At 37.0% G+C, this 25,107-nt stretch overlaps 2 protein-coding genes across 17 annotated transcripts in view; one reads left to right on the forward strand and one right to left on the reverse strand.

The window, feature by feature from the left end:
• Nucleotides 1-5,385, forward strand: part of SLC24A1 (solute carrier family 24 member 1) — a 46,908-nt gene extending 41,523 nt beyond the window's left edge. For all 3 annotated transcript variants that reach the window (XM_064361458.1, XM_064361457.1, XM_064361456.1), the window contains one exon: nucleotides 243-5,385. In XM_064361458.1, the coding sequence (XP_064217528.1) occupies nucleotides 243-492 (250 nt within the window). In that variant the 3' untranslated portion in view covers nucleotides 493-5,385. The remainder of the gene's footprint in view (nucleotides 1-242) is intronic.
• The window catches only part of DENND4A (DENN domain containing 4A), a 152,321-nt gene continuing 127,875 nt past the window's right edge, over nucleotides 662-25,107 (reverse strand). For 10 of the 14 annotated variants that reach the window (XM_064361448.1, XM_064361444.1, XM_064361443.1 and 7 more), the window contains 9 exons: nucleotides 23,288-23,382; nucleotides 21,495-21,670; nucleotides 21,262-21,408; nucleotides 19,403-19,601; nucleotides 18,914-19,168; nucleotides 16,826-16,943; nucleotides 16,006-16,168; nucleotides 15,776-15,840; nucleotides 6,495-7,869 (listed from right to left, as the gene is read on the reverse strand). In XM_064361448.1, coding sequence (XP_064217518.1) covers nucleotides 7,733-7,869; nucleotides 15,776-15,840; nucleotides 16,006-16,168; nucleotides 16,826-16,943; nucleotides 18,914-19,168; nucleotides 19,403-19,601; nucleotides 21,262-21,408; nucleotides 21,495-21,670; nucleotides 23,288-23,382 — 1,355 coding nt within the window. In that variant the 3' untranslated portion in view covers nucleotides 6,495-7,732. Of the gene's footprint in view, nucleotides 2,602-4,996; nucleotides 7,870-15,775; nucleotides 15,841-16,005; nucleotides 16,169-16,825; nucleotides 16,944-18,913; nucleotides 19,169-19,402; nucleotides 19,602-21,261; nucleotides 21,409-21,494; nucleotides 21,671-23,287; nucleotides 23,383-25,107 lie in introns of those variants that run through there. The other 4 variants (XM_064361454.1, XM_064361455.1, XM_064361451.1 and 1 more) reach the window with 3 other exon arrangements.

A 25,107-nucleotide genomic window follows, 5' to 3' on the forward strand; every position in this document is an offset into this window, starting at 1 on the left:
CACTTCAGTTTTAATCTAAGCTCTTCTAGTTATCAGCTGCGAGTCCTTGGGCAAGTAATTTAATTTCCTTGAACCTTAGTTTCCTTATCTGTGAAATGGGGCTAATAATTTCTGCTCTACTTCATAGATTTTAATTTTTCTTGGTGGAAAAATACATATTTCATAAACTGTAAAATACTATTTAAGTGTATGGGATTATTATAAACATTAAGAATATTCACATTGTTTCTTCAATCTTGCAGCTTGCCCGTTCCTTGGTTACTTTTCTCTCTTATCAATGGATTACAGCCAGTGCCAGTCAGCAGCAATGGCTTGTTTTGTGCAATTGTTTTGCTTTTTCTCATGCTCCTGTTTGTGATCTCTTCAATTGCATCATGTAAATGGAGAATGAACAAGATCCTGGGCTTCACAATGTTCCTCCTTTACTTTGTATTCCTGATAATCAGTGTGATGTTAGAAGATCGAATCATATCCTGTCCTGTATCTGTCTGAGTCAGTCACTCTTGCTCACAATGGGCATAGATCAGAAGACTATGCCAGAAGTTACTGTTATCTCTTGTGACATTAACGAAAGAACGTACATGATCCTGGAAAGTGAACTGAGTGACCAAGGACCTCTGATGTGAATGTGATCTGAGACTCGGGTTTGTCCTTGGAAACACCTGCAGCTCATTGTGGATTAAGAACCTCACCACTGGAGGGGTGGAGTTTCTACCCGACTCATGCAGACATCTATTACATGGAGGCAGTAGAAGGATCCCTGGAGCCAGAGGGTTTTCTGAATGATAACTGGAGACAAAGGTTGGGGTAGGCACAGCAGCTGTAAGACAAGCTCCTATGCTCACCATTCCCTGATCATTTCTGAAGGGCTGCTGGCCCAAAAGATGCAGATGTGAGACATGGTCTACCTCTCAGCCTTCCTGGCCTCTGCCTCAAGCACACACTGCAATTTTCTGTCTCCTCTCTTTCTGTTCAAAATGTGATGTTCTATCAGGTTTGTAATCACCATAGGTTCAGTTATTGGTGCGTTTAAGAATCCAAGGCTACAGGAAAAAAGAAGTATAACAGGAATCAATGATCATTCCACGTTTTGTAGTCCACTGCATCTGGATCTATACCAGCATTTTCTACCTTAAAAGGACGACTACTTTAACTCTTATTGTTGCGTTTCTGAAAAGTGAAATTAAAGCAGCCTGAAAAATAATTCGCCCTTGAATTGGAAGGAGTGGAGATTAGGGAAGAAAACTACTCTAGAGGCTATTTAAAAGTATTATTTATTAGAACATCCAAAGTCATGTTGTCTCCATCAGTGGTCACCTTGAGGAATTAAACATTCTAACAAAGCTGTCCTGGTTCCACCCCTCCAGCATGTTCACACCCAACAATGACAGTTGAGTAGAGAGGGAAGGGAAGTCATTCTAAAGAGTCCAAAGTCAGTAGAGCCACATCTGCTTTATAAGGTGAAAGATCCAGTGGGGCAATGCTATTTTTGTATGTCAACCTAGATAGGATTATAAAGCAAGACTGATTTCTTCTGTGGTTTATGAATGGATCTTAAGATAATTACAAAAGGGAATTCCAAGAATGCATAACACAATGACAACATGGTGAGAAAAAGTGTATTATTACTTCCAAGGTACCTAGTGTAAAGGACACTTGAGTTTTTAAAAATGTGGCTAAACATTTTATGTGGAATTTGATGAGTTTGTATATTAAATACCACTGCTTGCTGCTTTTACTAGAATCCAGTTAAGGGACATATTAGAAATAAAACATTTTACTATCACTGGCTTCAGAGCAAAATGAGCTCAGGTGACTGCAGATTATGATGGCAAATATGGCTTTAATTACAAACATGAGGAATGATTCACTGAAGATGAAAAGATAGGACAGATGTGATGTGAAAAAAACCCAAATATTTTGGCATTGAACAATGGCTAAGGTGTTGCAAGTATTCCATCTTTTAAGATGAACTGGTTAATTAATTGCCTCGCTACTCCAGGATTCCCATTCTTTGGAAATAATTTTTATTAAATTTCAGTAAACTGTGAATCCCAGTGGTATTTTACTTTACAACATGGATGGGCTCATCCTTATCTTTAGGTCACTTCTTCAGAATCCTCCCAAGAAGACTGATGAAGAGTATGGAATCATCTTCCAATTTCATATTCTTAAATTAATTATTATCCTTATTATTGCTGCTGCTGCACTGCTGGGTTTCCATAGCCATGGCCTAAGAACAGGAGGAAGGAGAAATACCTTTGGGAGGGAGGTCCCAATCCCAAAATTCTGGGTGCTAACAGGTGTCTGCAATCAGTTCCAGTTCGCCTCGGGGATGTCACCTCCTCACCTACAGCCTGGGATCTGATGCTCTTCCTCAGACTGAGAAAGGAGTGATGAACCACAAAATGCTGTGTAATGATAAAGTGCTGGAATATCCGTGTAATGATTAAAACCACCTCTAATAATCTCACATCCTTTTCCCAGTTTGCTGAATTTCTGGCATACCCCTTTGCCTAGAAAGGAAGTTCTGATCACGTCGCACTGTTACAGAAAAGGACAAGTACGAAAGCTGAGTCTTGATGGATGAGTAGGAATTCACTGGGGGAGAGAAAGAGATTACTTCAGGGAGATAGAACACTTGTATAACTTTGAAAAGACTAATTGGTTTTACCTGGAAATTAAATTTTTTGTTCACACATTTACAAACCTACTATAATATTAAAATCATGCATTTTAGAGGTAGAGTACCATTTAAAAATGTCAATATTGAGATGATCCTCTCACTTTATAGGCAGAATATTCTGTATATAGTTACTTGTGACAAATTCTAGGTCATTCATTCAGCCTAGAAAGTCTGAACTGTCCCACATGGGTAACTGAATTGGAAGTCAGTGGTTACGTGGATGACTTCTTCAACTCCCTTATGCTGCACTTCCTTGATGGCCCTGGTAATAGGTTTGAGCCAGATTTCTAAATTCTTCCCAATTTAATGGGTTAAGATTCTATATAGTACCAGAAAAAAAGAGATGTATTCCAAGTTTTTGAAACTGTTATGTGTTTAAATGGTTTACTTTTTTTTTTTTTAAAAGATACGGGGCCTTGCCCTGTCACCCAGGCTGGAGTACGGTGGCATGAACATGGCTCACTGTAGCCTCACCTTTCAGGCTCAAGGGATCCTCCCACCTCAGCCCCCCAAGTAGCTGGGACTACAGAAGTGTGCCACCACACCCAGCTAATTTTTGTATTTTTTTGTAGAGATGGGGTTTTGCTATGTTGCCCACGCTGGTCTCGAACTCCTGAGCTCAAGCAATCCACCTGCCTTGGCCTGCCAAAGTGCTGAGATTACAGGCGTGAGCCACTGTACCCAGCCAAAATGGTTACTATATATTTTGAACATTATATTGCACTGTCATCAATAGATCTGCAAATGGTGTTACCAAATTATAGGCATAGTCTTTTATAGCTAGCTGTCTATATCAATATTGTTTATTTAAAGATTGAGTACCAAAGGGGGCAGGAATTGGAATGTAATACCAGCCTGGTAAAGTATTGGTTGTCCTTATGTGCCAATGAATACTTTTGATTCTGACCCTTTTTTGGTGGGAGGGTCCCCCAGCACGTGCAGCTGTGTGTAGGGGACTGGATGCTATGAAAGGTGTAATGAGAGGGCTCATGAGCAGAGCTGCCTATCATTGGGGGTTCACTAAAGCCTACAGGACATCCTGGCCCACGTCTGCCTGCACAACTAAAGGCACACTTCTGGTCTTCAGGCCCTTCCCTGTATGAGCAAGCAAAACCTGGAGAATTTCATTTGCAGAAAACCTACGAGTTGCTGCAAAAGATTTATCACAGTACTACATTTGAAAAGAAAATCTCTAAATACAAAAGGAGAGAGCCATTCAAATGAACAGGAACTGTGGAAAGGCAACAGTAACTTTATCAGAAGAGGCTATTGCCATCTGAGTACAAGCACATGCACAGACTTCTGTAATCAAAGATTAAAATTCTTAAAAATGTGTACTGCTAATTTTGTAAACAAAAATAATTAGGCTACCAAATAAGTTTACTCTGAGGCCAGAGGAGGAAGGCAGTATGAGGATAAGATACCAAGCAGTAAGATATTAAGGTAAAATGTTATGCAGCTGCTAGAGAGTTCAGTTTTGAAATAAAGCTTAGTCTTGTATCCAGACAGGAAGAGGCAGTGCATGCTAACATTATCACAAAGGATAAGGGTTCTCTCAAAGAGACAGTCTGCTCTTTCTCTTCCTGCTCTGAGATAAAGTGTCAAATAGCAGCTTTCAAGTTCTAGTGAGAGAAATAAAAATAAAGCTGGGCTACTGCACATTACCAAACAAATAGGTATTTTCATACCACATGCTTACAAAGTACAGGCTGAGTATCCCTTCTCAGAAATATGTGGGACCAGAAGTGTTTTGGATTTCAGATTTTTTTGAAATTTGGAATATTTGAAGAATACAACTGGTTGAACATCCCAAATATGAAATCCAGAATGCTCAAAGGAGCGTTTCATTTCGGCATCATGTCAGTATTCAATAAGTTTTGGATTCTGGAGCATTTGGATTCCAGGAGCTCAGCCTGTATTTAGAAATAAAGCATAACTTCTATATAGAGCTGGCTAATACTTGCTGGTTGTACTTAAATATCATAGTAATTATCAGCATCAAATAAAAATAAGTGTTTACTGCCTAAAATGTTGAACCAATGTTTTCTGGGACCATTTCTCTAAATACACAAATGGGGCGATATACATGAAAACCTTACAATTAAATATGCTAGTGGTGTTAGGGTTTTAGAGCGAAACAAAAATCAAAACCCCAAGAAAGTCAGGGAAAAGAAGACAAAAATCAGAAGATGAATGGCTGCATATTTGTCCACCTAACAGTAGGAGGAAAAAGTAGAGTATCTGAAATATGATATGGAATACAAATACGTGCCATTTAGAACATAATGGTAGGACATAGTAAACAAGCTATTATCAGCACAGGACATGGTTTATTGTCAACAATTTGAACATATAAACAAAACTAAGAGTAAGAAAATATGTAGCAAAAGGGTATTTCTCTCCAACATGATTGGCCATTATTCTCCAAAATGTATGGTTAACAGAGGGTAAATTGAAGAAGAGTTTATGTAGAGTTATTTTAAAGGATGATTTATATTTTCTGTTTTCTTTTTTTTGAGACAGGGTCTTGCTCTGTAATCCAGACTCGAGTGCAGTAGCGTGATCACAACTCACTGCAGCCTCAGACCCCCAGGCTCAAAGTGATCCTCCTGCTTCAGCTTCCCGCGTAGCTGGGATTACCAAGCATGAGCTGCCATGCCAAGCTAATTTTAAAAAATTTTTTTGTAAAGACAGGGTCTTTCTGTGTTGCTCAGGCTGGTCCCAAACTCCTGGACTCAAGGAGTCCTCCCTGCCTCGGACTCCCAAAGTGCTGGGATTACAGGCCTCCATGAGCTACCATGCTCAGCCCAAGAATGATTCATATTTTAATTTTCTTTTGAACAGGTTTACCACCTTGTATTCACGTTTTAGGTTTTATTTAAAAAGACTAAATCTCTGCAATAATATTCCTTGGGGATTAAAAGTAGGAGAAATACAATCTTCTCCAAAAGCAGAAACAAAGCTTGGGGTGGAAGGAGGACGAAAAAATTACATTCGCTTTTCCAAGTAAGTCTGAATCATAAAGCCATAAAGAATGGTTTTATCTCATTCTTTTTTGTCAGCCATTTGAAATCAATAAACTATGATTCCTACATTTTGTTTGTATTACACAAAAAGTAAACAACAGTTAAAGCTGTTTTTAAAAGAGAATAAAATGTTTTTAAAAGAGAATAAAAACAACCACCCACAAACACAAGAGAACCCCAGAATCCTGTTTGGAGGGATGTTTATCACCAGGCCAAAAGCTTCCCCTTCAAATGTTTCTCTCAGTTGACAACTTTCAAATGATTTAAAGAACATGAAGAACAAGTAGAATGTGAAGCTTGGATTTGAATAGTAAAGAATAAGGTTGGAGTGGTATTTACAAAGGAGAGGCAGATATATGTGCCTAGCACCAGATTTTTCAAGTAAGCAAGTTCAGCCTCAAACTAACTGAACTGAAGTTTGACATTTTTAAACTCTCTCCATTATTTCCCAGAGTTGAAAGCTGTGAAATGTTTCAGCTTGGTGCTATTCACTAGCGGTGTGAACTCAAAAGGTGGGTTTTCTGCAGCTGAACTGATTCTGGGTCTCAGGACTCCAAGGTATCTCCAGTCCAAGTGTTGTGGACTCTACTGGCTTTACACATCTAATTTGGGAGTGTCCATTTTTTCCTTCTTAAAATTAGCTAGAGGTTTCATTTACTAATGATAATGTGTGCAAACACACACACATATTAAAAATCTATGAATAGTTCTAGCAGCCAAAAGATGTTTTTCTTTACCAGAAATTACCCAAAGTGACATCAGAAATAATGTGACTAAAAATATATTTTTAAAGCCTATTTAATACTCATGATATTTAAACTTTCAATTTATTGTTTGATTTTTGCATATTTCTGCATTTAGATTCTACAGACTTCAGATTCTGAATCTTGTTGAAAAAGCTAAGTTCTTCAGTATGGATGAAAGTCTATCTGGCTATACTTTTAGAGGGGAAGTTTTCTATTTCTGGATATTTATATATAGTATTAACAGAATACCCCAGCAAGTCACATTTCAGATAAATATTCTATAGGATAATTTGCATCATACCCAATATTTTGGATTTTAACATAAGGGTAAAATTTGGAATACAATCATTTGTCTGCATATTTCCCAATGTAAGTTTTCACATAGAATATTAAAATGTAAATTGATATTTAGATGTATAAGCTATTTTCCCTGTATACTATATGTATCTATTAGGAATAGAGACAATTTTGGAGTCACAGTATAGTGAACCTCTCTGGCTCTCCTTGCACAAGGCTCCATGAGTCAGTCTGGGCAGTGTGCACACTACCCTTGCCATGACTCACTCCCCACACTCAGGCTTAGGGGAACTAACATGCAATCCTAGGACAACACTGACACTAGCACTGACATTTTAAAATTCATTCTCCCAAGTAATAAAAAATATATAGATAGATAGATATACACACAGAGATCTGCAGCTGTACTGATTACTTCAAATAGCAGCAGACAAGGAAAATATGCACTTGCTTGCTTGCTTCTTAAGTTTAAATTCATTTTAAGTTTGCTATATTAAATTTAAAAATTAAAAAAATATCAACTTACTATAAACAATTTAAAATATGTATAATACAACTTCATGGTCAAAGCATTTGAACAGTCTATTAAAAGAGGAAATACTTCCATATGACATTTCTGTTTAGATTCCATTCATGATTTTTCAATTTGTCCCTTCCAAGAGAAAACATAAAACAGTTGTCATATTTTATGGCAACTAATTTTGTTTAGGGATTTCCTCATCACAAAAATACTTAATTATCTATTACAGGGGAGTTAAAGAAGAAGAAAAAAAAAAGAAACGAGAAACAAAGTGGCTTTCTCCCCACTTGTGACTATCTGCATCTTCAAACATTCTGTACATAAGCTGTCTGAGTCTTTTGAACCATTTACAAATTGTATTTTCAAAAATTGAAGAAAAAATATTTAGAGTCTAAAAGTGTTATTTTATACACTGACTATACAATATACATTGAATGTTTACACATACAAATACATCTTAAAGATAAGGTTCTCCAAAGGTTTTTCGACATTCCATCACCCCTGTACTTGGTGGTCTATCACAATTGTGTGTACTCTTGACTTGACTAGGTGTGAGACGATCATATGCCATCTTGTACTCTTTATCAAAAGCATCTGCAAAAATTCATAAAGAAATAAAAGCATAAAGAAATTTAGGTCTGATGTTGAAAACTATCAAGTTTCTATAATACTACAGAAACACAACATTAGAGGTCAAGAAGGAATTGCTAGGACATTTCTGCTATCCAAAGGACCACAGTTGGATTCCACAGACCAGTGAAAATTAAAGGTTTGAAGATACCTTTAATTTTTCCAGGTACAGATGTTAAAAACCACCAAATACCATACACGCTTTTTTGGTACTTTGCTTTCTATAATCAATAAAAACAGTAAAAATAAATAATGGCCTTTTCCCACCAGGATTAGCAAAAAGTTTTTTGCCCATATTTTCTTTGCACTTTTATGGTTTCATTTTTTAAATTTAAATTTTGCTTCAACTGGAATTTTTTTGGTTTGTGTGTCCTAAACTTCCTATATTATGGGATGCCTCTAGGAAAATAATCTAAAGGTCTTCTGAGATCACCATGCCATGATTTTTTTTTCCCCTTTACCTCACGGCAACAAACAACAGACTGTGACTTTTATTTTTAAGGACATTATACCAAGGTCTGTGTGCCTTTTCCCCAGAAGACAGTCCACATGTAACAAAAAGGGACAACAGAGGTTTACAAGTTTCTGCTAAAAATTTCTCTCAGTCTAGAAATCATGCTAACTTACTGCTTATTTTAAACACATACTAGAGAAAAATTTGCCCCTTAGAGAGCCAAATGGGGTATGAATTATAACAGTGTCACTAAGATCCTATTTTTCAGCTTTGGGGAGGTAACAGACATCAGAACAACTTTCTTCTCTGAAACAATATCACAGTGGTACCCATGAAGGCTTGTTTGAGTTGAGAGTCAACTGCATGAGGAAGTGAGCTTCCCTAGCTTGGAGGTCCAGAGTTTTTTAGACATTCAAGGAAATCCCACCTTTGGCAGAGGGCTAGAGTAATATCTGACTGCAATCTGGGCTTGTATTAGGTAGGGAATAAAGGGATGGTAACAAGGATCTGATTAATCTTTTTTGGTATCCTCTCTGTTTCACTATATTTAAAAGCTCTAGCTCAAATAACACTATTCATGATTTTGGTAAGTTCTGGTATCTTTCTCAAGTGGCTAGAATGCTTGCCTCAACACCTTTTAATAGTCTACCTTTCTTTCCTAACTGATTTCATATTATATACCCATAGATACTTATGTTTATTTCTAGACTCCTTATTCTGTACTATTGATTTTTCTAGCTTTGCCTGTGCTAGCATTAAGCTGATATAATTAGAGTAGCTTCTAGAAAAGAATAACCTTCTGGTGATTTTTTCTTTATGAGACAAGGTCTTGCTCTATAGCCCAAGCTGGAGTGCAACGGCACAGTCATGGCTGACTGCAGCCTTGACTGCCCTGGCTCAAATGATACTCTTACCCCAGTCTTTCATGATACTCTCACCTTTCAGTCTTTCAAGTAGCTGGGAGTGCAGGCATGTGCCACCACCTACGGCTAACTTTCATATTTTTTTGTAGAGACGGGGTTTCACCATGTTGCCCAGGCTGCTCTTGAACTCCTAAACTCAAGTGGTCCACCTTCTTGGCCTCCCAAAGTGCTGGGATTACAGGCGTGAGCCACCACACCCGACCCCTTTTTAGTTAAATAATTTTTCCTGATTAGTCCTTTTCTTGTCAGATTAACTTTTAAAAGTTAAGATACAATCCATATACCATACAATTCACTAACTTAATTTTTTTTTGGTTTATTCACAAGATCATACAACTATCACCACTGCCTAATTCTAGATCATCTTACCAAAAAGAAACCTTATACCAGTTAGCAATCGGTCCCTATTCACCCTACCTTTTGGTCCTTAGCAACAACTAATCTATCTACTATAATCATAGATTTGCCTCTTCTGGACATTTCATATATGCTTAATGTTTGGCTTCTTTCACTAAACATAATGTTTTCAAGGTAAACCCATGTTGTAGCATGTATCAATATTTCATCCTTTTTATGACTGCATGACATTCCACTGTGTACGTATGCTACATTTTGTTTACTCATTCATCAGGTGATGCACATGTGGGTTCTCTCCACTTTTTTGGCTATTATAAATAATATTGCTATAAGCATTCATGCAGAAGTTTCTGCAAAAACATATGTTTTCAGTTCTCTTGGGTTTATACCTCAGAGCAGAATTGCTAGTCATATGATAACTCTAACATTTTGAAGAAATGCAAAACTGTTTCCATGGTGGCTACACCAGTTTACATTCCCACCAGCAACATATGAACGTTTCAATTTCTCCACACCTTGCCAACACTTGTTATTTTCTGTTTTTCTTATGATAGCCATCTTAGTGGGTGTGAAGCAGTATATCATTGTGGTTTTGATTTTCATTTCACTAATGACTAAGGATGTTGAGCATTTTTTCATGTGCTTATTAGTCATTTGTAAATCTTTAGACAGATGTCTATTCAAACCCTTGGCCAATTTTTATTTTATTTAAAAGTTATTTTAGAGATGAGGTCTCACTATCTTGCCCACACTGGTCTCAAACTCCTGGCCTCAAGCAATCATACTGCCTCAGCTTCCCAAAGTGCTGGAATTGCAGGCATGAGCCACTGTGTCTGGCAAGTAGCCAGTTTTTAAATTGGATTATCTAATTTTATTGTCGAGTTGTAAAAGTTCCTTATGTATAATGAATAATAAGGCTTTACCAGATACTATGATTTGCAAATATTTTCTCATTCTGTGGGTTGTCTTTTCACTTTTTTTTTTCTTTTGAGACAGAGGCTTGTTCTGTCGCCAGGCTAGAGTGTAGTAGCTCACTGCTACCTCTACCTCCCAGGTTCAAGAGATTCCCCTGCCTCAGCCTCCTGAGTAGCTGGGACTACAGGCGCATGCCACCACACTCAATAAGTTTTTGTATTTTAGTAGAGATGGGGTTTCACCATGTTGGATAGGATGGTCTTGATCTCCTGACCTTGTGATCCGCCCACCTTGGCCTCCCAAAGTGCTGGGATTATAGGCATGAGCCACCACGCCCAGCCTAACTTTCTTAATAGTGTCCTATGAGGTATAAATGTTTTTTTAATTTTGATGATGTCCAATTTATCTATTTTCTGTTTTTTTGCTTGCTTGTGCTGTTGGTATCATATTTAAGACACCACTGCTTAACCTGCTTCATTTAAGGTAATGAAGATTTACACCTGTATTTTCTTCTAACATATGTGTGTGTGTATATTATAAATGTTTATTATATCTTCTTGGTGGATTTGCTCTTTTATCATTATAAAATAGCCCCCTTTTTTTTTTGTCTCCAGTCACAGCTTTTGTTTTTTTGAGACAGGGTCTTGCTCTGTCACCCAGGCTGGAATACAATCATGCAATTTTAGCTCACTGCCACCTCCGCCTCCCCAGGCTCAAGCCATCCTCCTATCTCAGCCTCCCGAGTAGCTGGGAATACAGGTGCACACCACTATGGCCAGCTAATTTTTGTGTTTTTTATACAGATGGGGTTTCACCATGCTACCCAGGCTAGCTTTTGTCTTACAGTCTATTTTGTCTGATTTTAGTATAATCACTTCAGCCCTCTTTTGAGTACTCTTTGCATGGAATATCTTTTTCAGTCCTTTTACTTTCAAGTCATTTGTGTCTCTGAATCTAAAGTGTGTCTCTTGTATACAGATTATTTTTTAAAATCTATTCTTCTAATCTGCCTTCTAGTTGTTTAATCCAGTTACATTTAATGTCATTACAAAGAAGGTAGAATTTACATCTGCAATTTTGCTATTTGTTTTTTATGTCTTTCTTCTTCCTCAATTCCTTCATACTGCTTTCTTTTGTGTTAACTAGCTATTTTCTAGCATACCATTTAAATTCCCTTGTTGCTTCTTAATTTGTAGAGATGGGGTCTCACTATGTTCCTTAGGCTGGTCTCGAACTCCAGGGCTCAAGCAATCCTTCTGCCTCACCCTCCCAAAGTGCTGGGATTATAGGTGTGAGTCACCATGCCTGGCCCTCCCTTATTCTTTCTTTTGTTATGCATTTTTGATTCCTGAATATTAATGCATGATTATTTTTCCAGTTGAACATTAGGATCATTGTTCAAATTTCTTATTTTTAATAGTCTCTAATGTTTCACAGCCAGTAAAGTAAAAAATTACTACTCAAAACATTCTGCTCAAAGTTCCCTGGTTGTAACAGCAGTTTTTTTTGTTTCGTATTTTTTTTTATTGCTATATCATAGTACATATTTTTGGATTACATGTGCTATTTGATACATGTACCCCAATGATCAAATTACACATTGTATAACTGGGGTTAACTGGGATATCCATCATCTTAAACATTCATTCTTTTCTTTGTGTTGGGAACATTACAATTCTATTCTTCTAGCCGTTTTGAAACATATATATATATATATATTCTTAATATATATATATTATATAGTTAATTATATATATGATATATATATTCTTAACTATAATTTATCTGCTGTACTATCAAACACTAGAGCTGTTCCTTGTATTGTACTGTATTTTGTATCCACTAACCAGCTTTTCTTTATCCTCCCACAGTGTCCCTTCTCAGTCTCAGGAAACACCATTCTATCCTCCACCTCCATGAGATCCATTTTTTTTAGCTCTCACATGTAAGTGAGAACACGTGATATTTTTCTTTCTGTGCCTCACTATTATTTAATGTGAAATTCTAAAATAAAAATTCTAAGTAAAATTTTTACAAATAATTATACTCTATCTGTTACAGATAATTTGTTTACTCAATAGCTATTTGAAAATTTTAATTTCAAAACTACCAAAAATGCTTTTCTCTTTGAAACACGCTCTTTTCTCAATTTCTACCACTCTTTTTTTCCTTATCGTTCTCCACCCCCTCTCATGGATCCTGTTCTTCCCATTCATGTTTATGGGCTCTACTTTCTCTGTCCCTGGAAGTGATGTTCCCCAGAGTTTCTTTTTTATACACCCTCCTGTATCACTTAACCACTTCCCTTAAGGGATGTCATTTCCTGGCAAGGCTTCAATCACCGTGAATGCTATTGATTTCCAAATCTACATTTCCAACCCTAATCTCTCTCTCTGGAGCTCCAGGACAGTATATATTAAATGCTTCTAGGCCATCCAGGCTTGGATGTCTTAATAGTTCAGCAGGTGAAAAATACCCAAAATTGAACTCATCTTCTCTAGTCTCATCTTTTAGATTTCCTGAATTTTATAAATGGCTATTCAAGATAGTAACTTGGGAGTCATCGTCCACATACATACCATCATCATACTGTTTTAATTCTTCCTCGTTAACGAGTTTTAAATTTGTTACCATCCCTAGTTGAGCTCTTCTTATTTCTCAATCATCTTTTCACTGGCCTTTTCTCCACCTTCAACCCACTCTAGCTTCTTAGTGAAACCTGCCATCAAATTTGCATTTTTGCTAAGGCAGACCTAGTCTTGACATTTTCCTGATTATTTGGAGACTCCTCCTCACTTTCAGTATAAAGTCCACAGCCTTAATATTTTGTACAAAGTCCTTCATGATCTGACACTCTATGTTTCCAACCACAATGTTCACAATTTCAGCCATCTTAAACTTCTATGTTCTCTTTTCTGCCTGGACTGTACTTAGCAGTTTTTTTTTTTTTTTTTTTTTTGAGATGGGGTCTCACTATGTTGCCCAGGTTGGTCTAGCACTCTTGAGCTCAAACAATCATCCCACCTCAGCCTCCCAAAGTGCTGGGATTACAGGCACAAGCCACCACGCCCAGGTGCAATTGCAATTTGAACCCATATTAACGGAAAAGACAGCTCAACACACTCATATGATACTTGTTTACAAACAAAATTAGAGGTTAAACATGACTATATTTCCTTCAGCCTTCTCCATCAAATATTCCTTAATTTGAAATAATTTTTACCCTTCTACTGGAACTTCTCCATAGTTTCCCTTATTGACTGACTGACTGACTGAGACAGAGTTTCACTCTGTCGCAGGAGTGGCATGGCATGATCTTGGCTTATGCAGGGTCTCAAGTGATCCTCCACCCTCAGCCTCCCAAGTAGCTGGGACTACAGGCATGCACCACCAACCATGGCTAATTTTTGTATGTTTTATAGAGCCAGAGTTCTGCCATGTTTCCTGGCTGGCCTTCAACTCCCGGGCTCAAGTGATCTGCCTACCTCAGCCTCCCAAGGTGCTGGGACTACAGGTGTGAGCCACCACACCTGGCCAGTGATCATTTTAATGTGACTTCCAAGTATGATGTTCCCTAATTATAGTTCTCTTGGTTATAATTTCTTTTTTTAAAACAAAGATATTAAACACTGATCTCTATTTGGCTTGGATTTATAGCTAAACTTTTTAAGGCCATTTTAGTGAAAGCTAAATTTCCCACTTATATCTTCTATATGAGCAGATTTATTTTCTAACTAAATTAGTCTCTGTCCTTTAAATGTTTGTTGTATTTAAAATACCACACTCATGTAATAATTCCATTCTGTGACGTTTGCTATTTCACCCATACATACCTTTGCTTCCATATTCTACAATCTTTCTCATGGCATCAAGGCTGACAATTCCCAGTGGCACAGGTCACCTCTGGACAGATGGCACCTGATAACTCCTTGAGATACCAATTAGGGATGGTTCTCTCAGCTCCCTACTTCACTCTCTAGCTCCTGCTCTTGCTCCCATCCCTCAGTGAACTTGTTGGGAAGCGAGCACCACGGAGCCCTTGCTCTCTATTCATGCTCCATCTGGTCTAATTGTTTCTTGTAATAGTGCATATGCTTATTATACATCATCATCATTTGACTAATGCCACTAATAAATGGCTGTGGGCCTTTAGAAGTCAACTGAAGCACTGATGCCAAATAACTAGATTTGTTTTTGTTAAGATCAGTGTAAAATAATCTAATAGAAGCATGATCTATTATTTATTCTCTCATTAACTGATGACAGGGCTTAAATAGGGCATCCAAATTAGATACCACTCAAGTCAGGTGAATTACATATATCAATTATCATTTTCATTAACCTATTCATAATATTATAAAGTCTCAAACAGAATGCCAAAACTCTGCTTGAATGTCTCAATGCCTGATAGTCATCTAAATTGGCCGGGCGTGGTGGCTCACGCCTGTAATCTCAGCACTTTGGGAGGCCAAGGCGGGTGGATCACCTGAGGTCAGGAGTTCAAGACCAGCCTGGCCAAAATGGTGAAACCCTGTCTTTTTAAAAAAATAAATAAAATTAATTGATTAATTAATTAATTAAGTCTGCCACTAATTGTCTTCTTTTTGCCTATGAGGGGCCATTTCTGTCCTTTCTTAGGGTTTGAAGTAGAAACTTAAGGGATGTCAAGCATAACAGCTGGGAGGAGATGATCAACCATAAAGCTTGAAAACTTCTAAAATATATATTTAACTACCTTGCATTGTTTCTGAATAAGCTTAATGTCAATGCTACGACACAAGTTAGAAGTATGGGATTGGAAAAATTAAGACTACTTGGTTGACATATGTCTCTATTATTTACTGTGAATTCTGAGATAAAGTTACTAAACCTCACAGTTCCTCAGGATCTTCAATAATAATATGGAAATGATAATAGTACCTATCTCGTAGGATTTTTGGGAGAATTATATGAGGTAATACATGAAAAGCACTTGCCACACTGTGAGGCACACAGGGCAAACCCTCAAAAAATGTTAGATTTTATTACTTACCATTATTATTGCCATAACCAAAGTATCAAGGTACCTTTTACATTAGAACAAAAACAAATCAAGAAACAATCCTCTAATAAATTAACATAATTTAATATTACTAATAAAGTAAGATTACTAATATAAAAATACTTTGAAAACTATTCCGTGATATATAAATATTACATATTATATATAAGGCTAAATTACCTATATCAATGTTTTCTCTTCCCAGTGCCACAAGTGAGAGAAACAGTATTTCTCTGTATAAACTCCTAGGGAGAAAAAGTCATGGAGAAAATATTAGGATCCATATAACCTATATATTCCCTATAAAAATTTTTATGCTAATGTAAGCATGAGATATTCTCACAAATTATGAAGCAAACAATATGAATCTGCCTAGGAGAACAATATATTCATCTAAGAGAAGGACTTACCTCTGTCTTTTAAAATGTGGACACTTATTCAGTGTCTCTAAAATCTGACTCATTGGTCCATAGACATCATTCATTTTAATGCTTTTTACCATACTTTTCAACAGTTCCTGGTTAAATGAGTTATCACTTTTTTGCAATAAATGGACCATGGGATATTTTTGGGCTGTAAAAGAACAAAAGAACAGATAAAGGAAAATGTTCTGTGTAGAAAGGAGAAAGAAATTAAGCAGCAACTGACAGATACTAAGTTACAAAGCACTAAAAATAAATTAAGGGCAGTAGATAAAGAAATAGGAATCCAAGAATGAAGAAAGCAAAAAAATAAGACAAATAATGACAAAAAAAAAGGCCTAAAGCTTTCTGTAATCTTAAATAGACAGTAACTAAAAATACTGTTTCCCTTAATACAGCCTCTGAAGAAAATTCTAAATCAGCAGCCTGGGATGGAAACAAATAAAAAATAAGTAAAAAGAGGAAATTGGGATGAGCAATGTGCTGAAAGCTGAATTCTGCAAAACACAACCAACCCCTCCAGCACATACACAGCACCCCTCAAAAAAAAACAAAAAAAACAAAAAACAAAAAACCCTTAGACCTCCATAGAAGGTAGCACTAAAAAAAATCACTCACTCTCAAACAAAAGAGTACGATTTTGACCTGTAAGACAAAAAGTAGTACAGTAAAATAAGTCAGTTATACATTGGTTTAGGCTATTTTTTTTTTCTTCCCAGCAAATAAATTCTATCATAGGTTTAGGCTATTTAAAGCAAATAGAGATTACTCTCATATGAACAAAGTCAGCATTCTAGATGGCACTTACTGTGTGCATTCCAGAGGATGTACAAGGGCTGTCCTGGATCCTGATGTAACTTCATATTATCCCATAACATTTGTATTAAAACATATTTGCTATCTTCAGACATACAGTGTCGGGGAATCTGTGTAATACAATAAACATTCATTAATGAACCTTACATGATACTTTTTTATAAGTATGTTATAAAATTCTTATAAATATTTTTTAGGATGATGTATGTATGAGGGAGAAAAGAGAACAGAAAAAGACTGATTTACATACATTTGATATCTACTACAGGAAGATGGGCTGTGTGGAAAAGCTAATGATCTCTAAAGATCAGATATAACAAAGTACTTGAGATCAGTGAGAAATGGTACTAAGAAGAACTCATCTTGCTCCTCCTGCTGATGATTGAAAGTCACAGAAACATAAACCCAGGAGTCCCATTCTATATCATCCAAGACCCTGGCCCAGATAACGGTGAGTTCACATCTTTGTCACTCATGTAGGATGTACTGAAAATCCAAAGCACATGCACAATCACAGGCATGCAGTACAAGAAGGGAGAAGGCAACGTTCCTGAACTTAGAGACCACCATTTAGTGGCAGTGGCAGTATACGAAAAAGTAAAGGCACTTTTATAAAACAACATAACAAAAATACAAATGAACATATAATAAACAAATTGCCTAAATGTTAAGCAAAAATTCAGAGCAAAGGAATGACAAGAATGGTAGCCCATGACTGCAATATGAATTTCAATAGTCCCCTTTTATCCTCAAGGGGCTACATTCCAAGACTCCCAATGGATACCTATAATTGCAGATAGTACTGAACCCTATATATACTGTATTTTCCTATACATACATACTTATAATATTTAATTTATAAATGAGGTATAAGAAATCAATAATAACTAATAATAAAATAGCACAATTAAAACAATATACCAGCATCACTGCTTTCTGCTTTGGGACCACTAAGTAAAACAGGAGTTACACGAACACAAGCACTGTGATACCATCACAGTTGATCTGATAACAGAAATGGCTACCAAATGATTAACAGGCAGGTGGCATACACAGCGTGGATACACTGAACAAAGAGATGATTCACATCCCAGATGGGACAGCACAAGATTTCATCATGCTACTCAGAACAGCATGCAATTTAAAACTTATAAAGTGTTTCTTTCTGAGAGTCTCCACTTAATATTTTGAGACCACAGTTATCATGGGTAACTGAAAACTTGGAAAGCAAAACAGTGAATAAGGGGGGACTGCTGTACAGACATCCTCCTAAAAAAGCCACTGGGCTGGCCACAGCGGCTCTTGCCTATAACCCCAGCACTTTGGGAGACTGAGACAGGAGGGCCACTTAAGCCCAGGGGTTAGAGGTCACAGTGAGCCATGATCACACCACTGCACTCCAACCTGGGTAAGAGGTGAGACCTTGTGTCAAAAAAAAACCCAAAAAACACCTTGTTTTGAAGGAAGTACAAAATATAAGTGGGCCTAACTCACAAACCTGCCTCCTAAAGTCATTTCCAGTTTATTCCTGAAACGATAACAAAAATTCAAGTATGTTTTGTGTAAATTTTAAAAGAAGGCTAAAAAATGACTCATTGCTAGCCTCTAAGGAGAAAATATTATTTGTAAATACAACTAAAACAATTCTATTTATCTAATGATCCAGTCAGCTATTAAAAATATTTAGCATAGGCCAGGTACGGTGGCTCACGCCTGTAATCCCACAACTTTAGGAAGCCAAGGTGGGTGGAACATGAGGTCAAGAGATGGAGCCATCCTTGCCAACATGGTGAAACCCCGTCTCTACCAAAAATACAAAAATTAGCTGGGCGTGGTGGCATGCACCTGTAGTCCCAGCTACTCAGGAGGCTGAGACAGGAGAATTGCTTGAACCTGGGAAGTGGAGGTTTCAGTGAGCCAAGATCACGCAACTGCACTCCAGCCTGGTGACAGCAAGACTGTCTCAAAAAAAAATATTTAGCATAAAAACAAACCTTGCTTTTTAATCATTAGGAATATACAAACATTACAATTGTGACAGAGGCATTAATTGCCTTTTAGTGAATTTTTAGTCTCATACCTTTGAATACTTGTTACAGTGCTCAGAAGAAAGAATCAATCCAGGTAAGTTACTGGGCAAATCAAGACGTCTGAAATACCATACTAGGTTCCAAAAAACAATCGGATGATGGTCCACAAAGTCCGCCACTGTTATTGCATGATCACCTTCATTTTCCAGTAAGCTTTCAAGTTCCTTCCATACCACTAAAGGACTAAGATATGGCACGGTGACAGGATCGGGACTAGGAATGTGCCATTCTAAACCTAAAGAGTCCTGTTGAATAAATAAAACTCATAAATGGCAAATGCAAAATGGTAATACTAAGCCATTAAAAAATTCCTGTCAATGATTCCCACATGAGTAGAAAAGTAATATAATTATATCATGGGATAAGAGACTCTTCTTGGCAATAATAATTATTAGCTAATAAGACTACTTAGAACAAGGGGAACAAAATCATACATAAGTGATCAATTTCCAAATAAAAAAATACACCAAAATACATACTGTAGCTCCTTGTAAAGTAGCTGGCAGGCTGCCTGTAGGAATGAGCTTCTGTCTTCCAGTTTCTTCCTTATCCAAGGGGCCACAAGTACTAATACTCCTGGCCATTGGAAATATTGGACATTTTGACGTAGCTGTTTTTGATCTATTAGCAGGGATCTGAATACTTCGGGCACAGAAATTTTCCTGCAGTTTAGATTTGCTTGGGCATTGAAAAAAGAAAAAAACATATCAGTGTCTAGATTTACTTTACTTCATTGACAAACAAGGATCATGTTCTCTTTTTTTTTTTTAAAGACAGAGTCTCGCTCTGTCACCCAGGCTGAACTGCAGTGGTGTGACCTCGGCTCACTGCAACCTCTATCTCCTGGGCTCAAGTGATTCTCCCACGTCAGCTTCCCGAGTGGCTGGGACTACAGGCACACACCACCATGCCTGGCTAACTTTTTTATTTTTAGTAGAGATGGGTTTCGCCATGTTGCCCAGGCTGGTCTTGAACTCCTGGGCTCAAGTGATCTGCCCACTTCGGCCTCCCAAAGTGCTGGGATTACACGTGTGGGCCACCACACCTGGCCATGTTCTTTTCTTTAGAATCAGAGCTAGATGGCTGGGCGCCGTGGCTCATGTCTGTAATGCCAGCACTTTGGGATGCTGAGGCGGGCAAATCATGAGGTCAGGAGTTCAAGAGCAGCTTGGCCAAATGGTGAAACTCTGTCTCTACTAAAAATACAAAAGTTAGCCAGGTGTGGTGGTGGGTGCCTGAAATCCCAACTACATGGGAGGCTGAGGCAGGAGAATCATTTGAACTCGAGAGGCAGAGGTTGCAATGAGCCAAGACTTGCTCCACTGCACTCCAGCCTGGACAAGAGTGAGATTCTGTCTCCCAAAAAAAAAAAAAAAAAAAAAAAAAATCAGCTAGATATGGCAACATGAATGAAAGGAAATGCTACTCAGGTGTCAGCTGGGAAACAGGATACATTTTAAGTAGTACAGTCATGATCAATTTCCTTTTTTATCAAGTAAACTTTAAATATTCAAGATTTATTCATTTATTCAAAACATCCAGTAGACTTCTATACAGCAAAAATCAAACTAGACCATGGGGATATAAAGCAGGGAAAATAGGCACATATTCCTTCAGGAGTCACAATCCAGAAGGAGGCAAAGATCAAGGCTACATACAATAGACCTATGATGAAAGAAGGTGCACACACATACTTTGGGTTTTTCTGCTTAAGTATTCAAGAACAAACAGGTCACATTAGCCTGCCAATACCATACAGGCATTTTTTTGGCACATGCAGCTACCAATATGGCTTCATCTCTCCAGCTATATGTGGCTTACTTGGCACTTCTGAAAAATGGAGTTGATTTTTGCATTGGTTTTAAGTGTAAATTTACTTATATTAGGCTGACTATATAAATTTTAGTTTAATTTCACAGTTCCTATATCAGCTCCAAATATTTTCTCAGATTGTTAAATATTCCTAAGTAGAAAATTAAATATTGAAAAGTAGAAGTTAGTATTGACTTAATTCCTGAAGAGATGGAGATAAGAAAAAGATGGTCATTATAAACTTCAAGTGTTCAACATATTTTTTTAACCTTTAAAATACTAGTAAACATAATATATACATACAGCTGAAACTGTGGGGATTAATAGAGGATAACATATAACTTTATATTGAAACATTTATGTTACTAGAGAATTTTAATACAGTTTTAGAGCAAGAATTTTAGATTTTGAAGCTGTTATTCATAGAAATTTAAACTGGAAATAGTCAACTTAATTTTTCTGTCATACTTCTAAAATATGTGTAAATATATGTTGTTAAAATATAGTTCCACATAATCATAATTACCTATTTAGATCAAAATTCCCTTGAACAGAGACAGCAGATGTGTCAAGACCAGAGGCTGATGTTGAAATGCATGACTGCCTCGTCTGACTCGAAAAGGAGGATGGAAAGTGCATATTTTCTGTTGATGGGCTTGACTTCAGAAAGTATCTGTAATGTGAATCAAAGGAGCTTTTTGAGAAAAGAGATAATATAGGAAACATGATCCTTAAACATGAAGGAAAAAATATCATTACCTTCCAGGTCGTCTTAAATCTCTTATTTCTATATTCAGAAAGGGTAAGAAAAGATTGCCACAGAATGGGCATGTAGTATTGAGATTGGAATCATCTGCTGTCCAGCCAGCCATGATTTCCTCATCATGGACAAGACAATCACAAGTTCTACACCGAGAGCAACTTGAGATGAGAACCTATGGGAGAAGATGGCACTTTATAAAGAAACCTGGTTAATTCAGATTACAAATGAAAAACACTTCAGATTCATAAATTCATTGGAAAATTAAAACCCAGAAGAATTCAGATGCTATAAACAAACACTGGATTACATCAGTGCATTATATACTATAATCATCTTTAACTACTTCAGCTAAATCTATTCCACAATTTTTGCCTAAAAGGGAAACTTGCTTTTAAGTGAGGGTTTCTTTTTCATTACAGAGTAAAATTTGCTGTAGTTTTATTAATGGAAAAGTAAACTCAATCATTAATTTGTTAATACTCCAAACAGGCATTTGTAATTAGATATTACAAATCAGTGCTACTCAAAGCATGGTTGCCAGACCAGTGCTGGTCTACTAACACTTACTGGATCGTGATGAGATAAGTAAGAAATGGAGAGGAGGATTTATAAACTTTTTAAAGTACTGTGATATTGCAGTAACATCTAAGTGTGTAATCAATGTATTTTCTAAGAACATTAGCTATGACAGATTAGAAATTAAACAAAACAAAAACAACCCTGGTCTTTTATTAAAAACAGTTTAATAAGCATTGCTATAGATAACTACAAATGCTATCATTATGTTAATAAAATATAGAAATTCTTGAAGCCACCAGAAACTTTGTAAAGTTAGTGTTCATCATCTATGTTTCAGCTGTATGCAAATTTATTTTCCAGATTTATGCAAATTAACATAAAATAGCAACCATATTCACAAATGTATTTGGAAGCAATTTTTACGGAAAAATTAGAAAAAAGTTTTAAAGTGAAATGTCTAACTTTTTCATTATAAGAATGTGGGATATAAACGGATACCCAGCAGAAATCTACATCAAACTGACACAAAGAACGAGAAACATGGTGGAAGAAGTTGATAACATAATGTCAAAACTACTCCCTGTACATTCACCAAAAAAGCATGCTTGCACACCAAAACTGATTGTGTTTATAATGTGAAATAAACATTCAAAGAGAACATTCAGGTTAAAAACCCAAATACTAACACTGAAAATTAAAATGCTTTTGTAGGTTGATAAATCTCAAAGCAAGCATGGAACTGTCCTAATAGAAATGTTAGTATGACTTCAATAATCTGAAATACTGGATATCCAAAAGCTAAATTTTAACTTTACTCAGATGCAATTCACATTCTGAAATTTCATCAGGTGCTATATATTTAACTTCTTTTCTTTTCTTTTCTTTTTTTGAGATGGAGTACTCTGTCGCCCAGGCTGGAGTACAGTGGTGTGATCTTGGCTCAATGAAATCTCTGCCCACCGGGTTTAAGTGATTCTCCTGCCTCAGCCTCCTAAGTAGCTGGGATTACAGGCCCCCACTACCATGCCTGGGTAATTTTTGTATTTTTAGTACAGATGTGGTTTCACCTTATTGACTAGGCTGGCCTCAAACTCCTGACCTCAGGTGATCCATCTGCATTGGCTTCCCAAAGTGCTGGGATTAAAGGCGTGAGTCACCATGCCAGGCCTATGTATTTAACTTTTATTACTCTACCTGGGACCATCAATACTTAAGAAATGTGAATTTTACAAAGCAGTATATGAAGACTCCCTTTGACACAAAAGTGTACCTCCATTGCATAGTTCTGGAAGATATTTGTATTACTCGTGTTGAAAGAAGATGTCACTTCTGATTTCCCAGGTAAGGCAAACTTCGACAGGGATCCTGTTCAGAAGTGAAAAACAAAGAACAAAAACCATTAAAATTAATGAGAAAGAATATAAGAATCTTTCACTTCCATAAGTACTCTGATAAAATGTTAACCTATTCTAGTCAAAATATTAAAAGTAATTAGGAAAAACAAATAAATAATGAACAAGATTTTTTCAGTACATGCACTTTTGAGCACAAACCTAAGGAAATGTGCTCTAATTCTACTTATCCCCACATTCCCCACATCTTAGGTGGGTTCTCTCATTACTGACTTATTAAGCACTTTGTGTGTACAGATTAGAAAGCATTCTAGTCATTAGTAATTACTAATGTGCTGTTTCAATTTTTTCATGTTTAAAATATAGGAAAGTATTTAGTTACAAGGTCTAAAAAGTAACAAATAGCTCATTTTCATTTCTATTCATGAAAAGATTTAGTGGCAATTCTCTCTTTATAAGGGTCTTTTAAGAACTAGCATAGCTGAGTGTGGTGGCTCACGCCTGTAATCCCAGCACATTGGGAGGCTAAAGTGGGAGGATTGCTTCAGGCCAGGAATTTGAGACCAGTCTCGGCAACATAGTGAGAACTTGTCTCTATAAAAAAATAAAAATAAAGAATTAGCTGGGTGTGGTGGTGTGTGCTTACAGTCACAGCTACTTGGGAGACTGAGGTAGGAAGATAGCTTGAGTCCAGAAATTTGAGGTTACAATGAGAGTGTGGGCAGCAGAATAAGATCTTATCTCAAAAAAAAAAAAAAAAAAAGGGTATAGTAATCTTGTTCTTTGCTCTTAAATACTAGAGAAGAATTCCCAATTATATCCTTAAGAACAATAGGATATTAGTGTAGATATTAAAACAATATGCAAAAGTAAGGAAAGTTTTGTGGTCAAATCAGTTGACAGTGATTGTATCTTGTCAGTAAAACTGGAGGTGATCTGTGTTATACCTCCTCAACACATTTTTTTCTCTGTCGTTACTACATTTTATGAATGTGTACTGGTATTTTTATAAAGATAAAGATCAAGGCTGGGTATAGGGGCTCACATCTGTAATCCTAGCACTTTGGGAGGCCAAGGTGGGCAGATCACCTGAGGTCAGGAGTTTGAGACCAGCCTGGCCAACATGGTGAAACCCCATCTTAAAAAAATTAATTAATTTAAAAAAAAAAAAAAGATCAAAAGCCCAGGCATGGTGGCCCATGCCTATAATCCCAGCACTTTGGGAGGCTGAGGCAAGTGGATCACTTGAGCCCGGGAATTTGAGACCAGCCGGGGCAACATGGTGAAACACTGTCTACAAAAAATACAAAAAAATTAGCCAGGCATGGTACTGTGTGCCTGTAGTCGCAGCTACCTGGGAAGCTGAGGTGGGAGGATCACCTGAACCCAGGAGGTAGAAGCTGCAGTGAGCTGTGACTGTGCCACTGCACTCCAGCCTGAATGACAGAGCAAGACCGTCTCAAAATAATAATAAACAACAAAGGTCAAAAAAACTAATGGTGTAAACTACCTGTCCACAAGAAATAAGAGGGGATAGGTAAACATGTTAAACACCACCACAGGGATGCAATCTGCATGATCCAGACTAACGACTTGATTGCCTCAGCAAATAAATAACAAGGAGGAAAACAAAAAGTCCAGAACTACCACTGGTCCTAGTCCCTACCACACAGAGACACCCTAGAGAGGCAGAGAACGAGCTCAAATCTCACACCATCCTTTAAGATGCTTAGCACTG

Source organism: Aotus nancymaae, unplaced genomic scaffold (genome assembly GCF_030222135.1).
Source record: "Aotus nancymaae isolate 86718 unplaced genomic scaffold, 86718_ANA_hifiasm-v0.15.2.pri h1tg000041l, whole genome shotgun sequence".
In the NCBI taxonomy this organism is placed as follows: domain Eukaryota; kingdom Metazoa; phylum Chordata; class Mammalia; order Primates; family Aotidae; genus Aotus; species Aotus nancymaae.